Below are 9,951 nucleotides of genomic sequence, written 5' to 3'. Positions count from 1 at the left end.
ATTTATAACATGTGCATCTCCGACCCCTGCTACTCTGCGCCTATAGACACAGTATTGACAAATTGTTTGCACACTTCTGTTGTGACAGTGTGTTTGGCTCATAGCTAATGGAACTACCAGTACAGATTGGTGAGGTTAATTTTGCAAGATTGTATAGAATGTCTTATATGACTACTTTGAGCCGATTGCCTGCATTCATCGCCACTTGTTTGAGTGAAGTGTTTTACGACGTCTTATATTCATGTCGGCCTAACCCTCAACATTTTCAAGCCAGGTAAGTTTCAATCATTTATATGTCATATCATTGATTATTTGCTCGTGATGTGATAACGTCACAATAAATAATATAGATCGATTTTTTGATATGGTTTCTGTTAGAGAGTGGAAGGCGACTGGATAGAAGAGTGAAGGAGATTGGTGAGGAAAGGTAAGAATATGGTAACAGCCTGCCAATTTATTATTTCAAACAACGTTTTGGAAATAAAATACAAAAATGGGAATCTGTTATAGCCAATGTTATCGAATAGTGTGCTATTTATTATTAAAGACAGGAAGGCGAGGAGAATGCAAAGGAGAACTTAAGGGAGTAAAGATAGTGAAGCGAGGAGAGTGTAGTAGAGTTAGGTGGAGAGGTAAATGTGTAGTTACCAATCTAATCATCACATTTCTACATTAGTTTGTTTTGTTGAGTATGTCACATATGAGGGAGACCGGGAGCACTGTCAGTCAAAAATAATAGCACGCTCCCATTTCCTTTTTGAGTTCACAGGAGAAGTGGGGGGTCGACCAAGAAACAGATTTTCAAGTAAGAAAGTTTATATTATATTTTCCCCAGCAATTATTGTATTGTTGATACTGTGCAATGGCTTGACTTAAAAAACCTTTCCCCTAGTTTAATGTTTTTATTTAGATTCATGCTAGCCTCAAAACCTCATGCTACAAAATGTAGCTATCGAATAGGGTTGGGGATGCCATAGGAGCAGCTATCTATGTGAAACATGCACATTCAGGGATACAGTGTACACACCCACAGAACCACACAATTGTGTTTGTGCTCTATTTAAAGTTACAAAAGTTAAAAGAAATGGGGTTTTTAATCTTTAAATTGTTTACTTTTTTCATAACTGTTTATTCTTTGTTCTTCAATAGAGTTCTCCAATAAACTGGATGGCTTGGATCTTATTTCAGCAAATTACCTCTCATTGTTACATTTATCCCGAGCAAGTGTTACGACTCACTCTAGTGGTGGGATTCCAACAACGGAACTCAGGGATACATTTTTCATTAACTCGCATAATGCGTGATTGCGTAATAGATGTCCAAGTGAGTTCTAATTGTAGTAGATAAATATAGGTACTTTGTATCAAAGTTCGAAAGATCTAGCATTAACGACCACTGATTCAGTTCTTGATGGTGTGCACAAATTTACATTCATAGTTCATAAAAATAGAAATCATAAACGGCTGTACATTAGAAAAGGAATGGCTCCAAAGAGGAGGAGGGTCATGGTGTAGAAAAGGTTGGAGAAAGGAGCAAAGATTTAGTGGTGATATACTTCAAAACGGGTATAAAACCGCAGCTTTCAACAGATGTAGTCCATCGTCTCTCAGAAATGCACAAGCCAGGTGCCGTATGGTGTAAGCATGGGGGAGGAAGTTTGGAGCTATTGCTCAAAGCATAGATACCTCAGTGAAGTGTGTATATAAATTATATATATATAAATAAATAATTGTGATGTAGAACGTTTTTTAAATTATATTTGCCAATTTTGCCACATTTTGGATCAGCTTTGGGCATGTTTCCCAACGCCTACGTGGACCTAACACAACAACAGACATCAGGTCAGGTATGTTGGTAGGGGAAGGAGAGCAGGGCGAGAGGGGAGGACTGGGCCAAAATTGGTGCAGGAAGGTAAAATAGTTGTGGTGAAAATGCTGCAGGTTTTCTTTAGACAATTCCGTATTTGGCCAGGTCGCTGAGCTCCATGTCCCCGAAGGCTTCCCATGGGCAAACCACTGTGATGTCTGTGCCCAGGCCCTCCATGCCGGGGATGTCGTCTCCGAATCTGAAAAAGAGTTGATATGTGACTTTCAGTTGTGGAAGAATTCAGATGCAACATTGTGAAAACTGTCCATTACCACCATTGGCTTAATTTTATTAGCTTATGCCATTATGTTGTTGTTTTAACGTAGAGTCTTAAAATGAAAAGTAGGTAGTAACGGATAAATGTAGTGGAGTAAAAATGACATTATTCCTGTTCTGCTACTGTATAAAGTAGCAGAAAATCTAAAATACCAAAGCACCACTACTCCTCTCACCCCTTCTGGCCGGGTTTAGGCGCCTTGCTCTTGAAGGTACGAGTAGTCCTCTGCTTGAACTTGGGAGGTCCCTTCTTGTCGGCGGAAGCAGCAACACCTGCGTCTGCCATCTTTCAGCACTAAGAGACAACAACAACTAAAAAGTCAATTTGCATGTCTTAATGTGTAAGACCCCTCATCCCCCTCCTCCTCTAAGCCCCGCTGCTCCGTGCTTGGATGATATATCATCCTCAGGTTGGGTCAAAGTATTGACTAAAGCTGGCACAAAGCTCCTTCAGACCCTGTTACACGAACAGCTTTGTGTATTTTTACACCTTGGCTTTAAAGATTACTCTTGCCCAGTAACAGGCCGTACATCTTGAGGCGAGGATATCACCAAGTTCACCTAATTCCAGTCTGAAGTCAACACTGTATGTTGTGAATAATAACCCCCTGAGTCTAAGGAGATTTTGCCCCCAACAACTAATTTTCAATCTGCTCTAATCCGACCTTTCTGTGACTTTGGTCATGAGTCTTATCTTACTGGAAAGCTCAGTGGTGCTGTGGACTTTGCCAGAATTTTACTTTGACCTCTCTGATGGCATAAAGTCTCAGTTAACCAGTTGAGGTGAGTCCAACTATTTCTAGCTGGTATCGCTCCACCTCCTGCACCAGCTCCGGCTCTTTCCCCGCTAGCGAGGTGACGTTCCACGTCCCTAGAGCTAGTCTATGTCGCCGGCGATCGGCATGCCCGGGCCTCCCGCCCGACCTACCGCCCGGTCTGCATAGCACCCGACCCCAATGCGTGTCCCTGCGGGTGGTGGGTCCACAGGGTGGCTGCTCCATGATGTTTATTCGGGCTGAGCCCGACCGGGCCCCATGGGCAAAGGCCCGGCCACCAGACGCTCGCCTACGAGCTCCCCTCCTGGGTCTGGCTCCGGGAGGGTGCCCCGGTTTCCCTGGTCCGGGCGAGGTGACTGTAGTCCGTGGGCTGCTCATCATTAGGGTCGTTTTGAACCGCTCTTAGTCTGGGCTCTCCCCTGAAACCTGTTTGCCTTGGGAGACCCTACCAGGGGCTAATGCCCCGGACAACATAGCTCCCAGGATCACTGAGCCACTCAAACTCCTCCACCACGATAAGGTGGCGATTCGCGCCAAATTTGGCGATTCGCGCCAAATTCCTAATTTAGTTACAGAATTCTCATGATTTTAATCAGCCACAGCTGACAAAGTCAGCAGTTATTGTTTTCAGTTATACGGTGTATAAAAGTCAACACAACCGATTACTGTATAGCATCTGTGTTGTCGCCAATCCTTAGTGATGAAAATACCAAAAGACTTGGTTGTAACCTCATTAAACTAGGATGCACTCTTGAGATCGATCTAAATCTTTTTTTGGGGGGGTCAAAATGGCTGCCCAATTATTTAACATAAACCAGCAGGGATCCAATATTTACTGAAAAGAGAATAGTAAGGAAGGGAGGAGAAGTCACATAGTTAATGATGGTTTCCATCAGAGTTTAAAGTGTTAGAGATGTTTCCAGTCCTTTCTGGGCATCAAGACAGTCTCTGTTTTATTGGCTCGTTGGTTTCCATTTTCCTTTAACTTGTTCTCATTTATTAGTTTTGTCTTTTCTTATGTATCGCTACCACTTATGTCATCACTGCTATTGGATGTTACTATGATTCATCCTACTATGCTGCAAGCAAATGTCCCATGAACTAAACTGAAAGAAAGACCTAAAATGAAAAACAATATATATATATTCTCATTCTTTTGCACATGCATAATCAATCGTCCTTAGGACAGATGAACAGAAATTTGGAAAAGAAGTCCTGCCGTTAATATTTGAACAAGTCGAGCTGAAAATGACGGCAATCAAAGGTCATTCTCCACTTAAGATTTTCCATTAAATTCAATCAAATTGTCTTAAGTGAAATCAGGCTTTTTAAGTAAATAAGTTTCTGGTAATATTTTTTTCCTTCTCAAATCTAGTCTTGTGTGTCAAAAAACCTGCAGAATAAAAATGAATCACTTCTGAGGAGATATTGCAGGGCCTCAGTAATGTCAAAAGAAAGTAGTTAAGTAAAGTCAATTTAACTTATATAATACCTTACAGAAGGTAGAAATACATAAGAGACCAAGAAAATGTATAAAACAAAAGAATGCAAAGTGCACATAATATAAAGTTGTAAAGTGGATAAAACGACAAAGAAAATAATCTGGGTTTTCATTTGCATAAAAAAGGTTTTGGCTTCTTAGAGACATCCGAGGCTTTTCCCAAAATTGATCAGCAACAATAGCACATCCCAAGAACAGATTCCGTTGTCTAAAATATAACTTCACATCCGTGACAAGTGTACCTCACTCTGATCGCACGCTTTTGCAGCACCTTTCTGCACTCTTCTTCATGCTCTAACCTTACTCATTACAGCAGTTTTAAAAGTTAGCCAACATGGCAGCTGAGACAAGATCAAAGTTTGGTCTTACCTGTTTCTTTGTTGGCTTCAGGCCGATGTCTCTGGTTAGTTTATGTCTTTCTGGTCTTTAACCCTGGTATCGTCTTATATACTACCTGATGCTAATCCCCCTGATATATTTCTGTCCCCTCCGCTCTATCAGATTAAGGAGGGGGCTCAACAGTGTGCATAGTGGAGCATCTCTGAGAAAAACTCAATTCAATTTATTGTACGATGTGAGTTGTTTTGGGACCTGATTCTGAATATGTCAATCTTATTTTTTGAATTAGTGCATTTAAAAAAAAAAAATGATCTAAATTATTATTCTACAACAACAATAAATTGAGCTCAAAGGAAAACAGTGTATTATTAAAGCTCGTTCTTGACCTTTGCTACTACTCCAGAGCTTTCAACCACATCTCACAGTCTTCATCAGCTTATTAAAAAAAGGTGATAAAGCTAGAAAATGTACTTTTAAATTTATATTTTCTCTATCAAATAATATAAACAGTGAAGATTTAGTGGCTATTTTGGATGCTCTAACAAAATCATGGAGTGAGTCTTTTATGTTTGACCACCCTCACACGTGTCTTCATGTCACATTAATACGTGTTCAGTTGTCAGATGCTGTGTGAGTATCGTCTCTCTTTAACCTGAGTCCGTGCCATGAGGTGAAGGATTAAGAGCTGTTCTTTTTCTGTCATGGGGGATTGATCTCATGGCTCAGGGCTTCCCTGGTCTTACATCACATGCTCCGTCCATCGTATCAGTTGCGTCAGTGAACATGTTTGTTTACAAAATAAGGTTAAAATACATCCCAGTATTTTACAATTACTGCTGGTTTACAGTTTAGGTGGTTCGGGCATCTAATTAGGATGCCTCCTGGACGCCTCCCACTGGAGGTTTTCCAGGCATGTCCAACTGGGAGGAGACCCCGGGGAAGACCCAGAACACGCTGGAGGGATTATATCTCCCAGCTGGCCTGGGAACGCCTCGGGATCCCCCAGAATGAGCTGGAACATGTTGCGGGGGAGAGGGAGGTCTAGGTCAGCCTGCTTGGCCTGCTGCCACCGCGACCCGACCCCGGATAAGCGGAGGAAAATGGATGGATGGATGGCATACCATAGTCTAAAAACGTTTCCATTAAAAGTAAAATTCTTGAATTCAAAATTTTACTAAAGCAAAAGGACAAAAGTATTATCAGCAAAATGTACTTAAAGTATCACAAAAAGAGTGCTAAATATGCTACATACAACAAAAGCCAAAGGGAGGGAGCTGTCAAATGCAAAAAAAAGTAAGAATTTACAATTTTAAAAATCCATCAGAGCAGCTGCTGGTTCACATCTTTTTGTGTTATTCAAGTTATTGAGTTCTTGTATTTTGGCAACATTCAGCATAAAATATTTCATCACTTTACTGCATCTGACACCTTTTTTTGTAGCCTTTTATCACTAAGCGGATTGAAAAGCCTTTATGCTGCTTTTTATAGACATATTGTAAAAACAAAGGACATTGTTTTACACCTGCAGTTGTTTTTCATACACATTAAATAAATGACTCCTGTTTCTAAACTAAAATGAGAAGTTACACGTACTACAATACAATTGTAGAATCTGATGCTGAGGGGTCAAATAGGGGTATAGCTTGTGAGGGAATGTGTCAGACAATGACTTCAACTTGATAGTCGTGTTATTTACTGTCACTCACTCCTGCCAATTAATGACACAATAATTCACTTTATTCACACGTTGAGATCTACAGTAACTTGGAGTACACCTGGCTGTATTTATATCTCGTCTTTTCGAGGCTGAGCTGGTACAGATGAGAACGGAGCCAAGTTGGCAAATAAAACAATCGCACACCATCTGATGGGATTAGCCATTTGGAGGACTTTAAAAAGGGACCGTCGGACGGAGAGAGAAAACCACAAATAAGAAACAAGCGAGACAGCATCAGAAAAACACTTTGACTTCAACAGAAGGTGAGTTGAAACTGCAATTTTCTCAGCTCTGCTACAGCTTTGATAACATGTAATGCTTCAGAGAAGAAAAGGACAGACAGAGTGACGTCTTTATAGCTTTTTTTCCTGAGTATTATGGCTGAAAAGGAGCTGAAATGAGATCTGAGATTGTTACGGAGAAAACTTCACTAGGAATAGTTCTTTGTGCCGGCCTTCTTGTTGCTACAGAAAGCCCAGTCTCTATTTCCATATAATGTCCTCTTTTTACTCGATGGAGGAGGAGTTTTGAACGCTGGTTGTACTTTCTTTATCAATGCTTTATGTATTATGCTTTGACGAGCTATTGATTTTTGATTTTACTGTAATGACACCTCTATAAAGGGGAGATTACTGGCTGTCAGTAGCAGAGGAATATGCAGAAGCAAGGCATGTTTATTTGTGTTGCACCTTTTAACAGCTAGGCTATTCACAGTGCTGTACTTAATACTAAAGAAAGGCATTGAGACAAGATGTTAAATAAACACAAGGCAATATGAAATTACACACTTAAATAGGGTTTCAAAAAAGTGAAACGAAATTGAATAGAAATAGGTGCAGTGCAAGATATGAATTAATTTGTCCTAGGTTTAATTTAGGACAAAGCAGTGGCAAACCAAAGGTTTATGAACACTGAGTGTCATGGATCTCATATATTTTGTTCTTTTTCAGTAAATAATCAAAATGTCAGACGCAGCTGTTGCAGTCCCCGTCGACAAGAAGGCACCTCCCAAATTCAAGCAGAGGGCCATGCGCACCTTCAAGAGCAAGGCGCCTAAACCCGGCCAGAAGGGGTGAGATGGATTTAAGATCTAACACACAATAAATAAGTATTTTCTTCATTTGCCATTTTAGTCCTTTACTTTCATACAAAACTTCTCTCAGTTTGTACTGATCAGATCTTCTTTGTCTCATGCGCTCAGATTCGGAGACGACATCCCCGGCATGGAGGGCCTGGGCACAGACATCACAGTGGTTTGCCCATGGGAAGCCTTCGGGGACATGGAGCTCGGCGGCCTGGCCAAATATGGAATTGTTTAGCCCTCTGGCCTCTGCCTTTAACCGTATTGCCACAACTGTCCCTCATGTATTCCAACTTTTGACTCGGCAAGAGTCAGCAGCTCTAAACCTGAGCTTCTACTTTCCACAGAGGAAAGAAAAGGATTTATATATAAATATGTGTGTGTAAATATAAAAGAGGGTTTGATATCTGTTATTGTGATATCCCTGGCCATTTTCTTTCTCCTCCTCTTCCACCTCGTCTCCTCAAAGCTGCGGATTCAACATGCACAGATGTTTATTTTGTGTATTATCTCAAATAAACATATCTTTTTATGATGAAGTCAATAATTCCTTTCACTCCTTTGTGAAATAAATAATTGATGTACTTTGTCAGTAGAAAGGAACAATTCCATGAACACAACATTAAATGTTAATGTTTTCCATAGAACTGTCTCTGTGTTGTTCCTATTATTAGCACCACATGCTTCTCCGATGTTTAAAACGGTTTAAAACTTGGCAAATTTTTAACTGTTTTTTTTGGCTTCAGAGAATTATTTAATACAATAATCTGGGCTTAATAACTCACTTACTGACACTGCTGTGGCCTGTTTTTAGCTGCCCCAAATTTAATGTTAGTCATTGAAATTGTAAAAATAAATCTGGCTTCAAGCACAGAGGTTGACAAGAAGATGAATGAAGCTCTTGTTGCCATGGCAACCAAAGCTGCTCAAGGCTTTTATTTTTTTCCACACGTAGATGGAAGAGAAAGGTTTGACAGAGAGGACCACATGCCAATAGACATCAATTGATCTGCTTTTACAGAAATCTATTCTTTTTAAGAAGTTTAATAAAGAAGTAAGAAACTATTTAACAAGAGATGATTCGACCTCTTGTTCTCTGTTCCCAGTCGGTGGACCAGCCGACAGCTGTTCTTGCTGGTTTTCCCGGCTCCCAGGCCATGAGGTTTTCTGCTCCGTCCCTGTTCGGCTCCCAGACCGCTTGTCCCTGAATGCGTCCTCCCCCCTGCACCAATTAGCTGATTGAGTTTGTAAACAGTGAGTAGACAAACGCTGAGTGCCTAAAGCAATGTGGCGTAAATTTGGCAAACATGAGTTGAAAAACCACTCCACCGCAAGGAGACGTTGCTTTGATATCTCCTTGCCAGCCAGCCTCCCCCCCCCCCCCCCCCCCAAAAGGTTAAGAACCACCGCTCTACAGAAACTTCTTGGACTATTCTGATCTGGTCCATGAATACCAGAGATTAATCCACGAGAAGCCCTCGGTGATGTGAAGCTCAGCAGTCTGGTGGAATACCTCACATTTAACTTTCCTCTTCCGATCTTGTAATAATTGTTCTTCCTTTGATCCCCCCCCCCCCCCCCTCCCCCATGTCTCCCCCCAAGGTCCCTGCTAATGAAGTAACCAAAGGTTTTGAACTGATAGTTGCTATTTATACCACATTTCATGAGGCACTGTCCCTTTGACTGCTCGCTGTTTAGAGGCTCAAACAGCTAATTGGTGCAGTGACACGAATGCACATTGATGTCTGGAGGACATACACACACTCACACACTAACACACACTCACACACACAGACATTGGCACCAACAGAAATGTTGCCATGGAGCTACTAATTATTGTATTGTGTGTGTGTGTGTGTGTGAGAGAGAGAGACAGAGAGAGGTTCTCCAACACGCTTGGAAAGGGAGGGGTGAGCGAAGGGGTATTCAGTTGGTTGCAATCTACAACTTCACCACTCGATGCCACTAAATCCTACATACTGGACCTCTAAGTATGACTGTAACACCCATTTTCAACACTTCCAAGTTTGAATTCAGTGTGTTTTCGATGATCAGTGAGATAAATTACTGGTGTCTGCCTGGGGTGAGGTGGCTTTGAGGTGAGCATATTAACAGTATGTTTTACAATTTAATAAATTGTCCAAATCTCTGTTGATTACATTTATTAAATATTCACTTTAATATGCTTCACATAGCATCAGGCTAAGATACTTCTACTTTACTTGAGTATTTCCTTTTTAAGGCAAGGGCAGAGAAAGTGCATGAGACAAGAGAAAGTGCAGGACATCTATTTTTTCCCCCAGGTCAAACCTTTTATTAATCAATATCTGCCTCCTCTCTATGGAACAAGTACAAGATTTTTAGCTGCACAGTCAAAAGTTGGAATACATGAGGG

General features: G+C 41.0%; 1 protein-coding gene and 1 pseudogene across 1 annotated transcript; one reads left to right on the top strand and one right to left on the bottom strand.

Moving 5' to 3' along the window:
• Positions 1-1,947: 1,947 nt before the first annotated feature.
• On the bottom strand, positions 1,948-2,428 carry LOC142948597 (retinal cone rhodopsin-sensitive cGMP 3',5'-cyclic phosphodiesterase subunit gamma-like). Its single transcript, XM_076090727.1, has 2 exons — positions 2,319-2,428; positions 1,948-2,065 (listed from the first exon to the last, which is right to left on the bottom strand). The coding sequence occupies exons 1-2, from the start codon at positions 2,426-2,428 to the stop codon at positions 1,948-1,950; spliced, it is 228 nt and encodes a 75-aa protein (XP_075946842.1).
• A 4,197-nt stretch (positions 2,429-6,625) lies between these two features.
• Positions 6,626-8,090, top strand: LOC142948596 (retinal cone rhodopsin-sensitive cGMP 3',5'-cyclic phosphodiesterase subunit gamma-like; annotated as a pseudogene).
• The last annotated feature ends 1,861 nt before the right edge of the window (positions 8,091-9,951 follow it).

This window comes from Anarhichas minor, unplaced genomic scaffold (genome assembly GCF_050575085.1).
Source record: "Anarhichas minor isolate MPS153535 unplaced genomic scaffold, ASM5057508v1 ptg000012l, whole genome shotgun sequence".
Classification (NCBI taxonomy): domain Eukaryota; kingdom Metazoa; phylum Chordata; class Actinopteri; order Perciformes; family Anarhichadidae; genus Anarhichas; species Anarhichas minor.
The sequence above is the reverse complement of the archived record's forward strand: the minus strand, read 5'-3'. Positions and strand labels throughout refer to the sequence as shown.

Coding starts and splice junctions, on each gene's coding strand:
- LOC142948597 (XM_076090727.1), bottom strand. CDS start 2,428: ATGGCAGACGCAGGTGTTGCTGCTTCCGCCGACAAGAAGGGACCTCCC. Junction 2,066..2,318: donor CCTAAACCCGGCCAGAAGGG/GTGAGAGGAGTA, acceptor ACTCTTTTTCAG/ATTCGGAGACGACATCCCCG.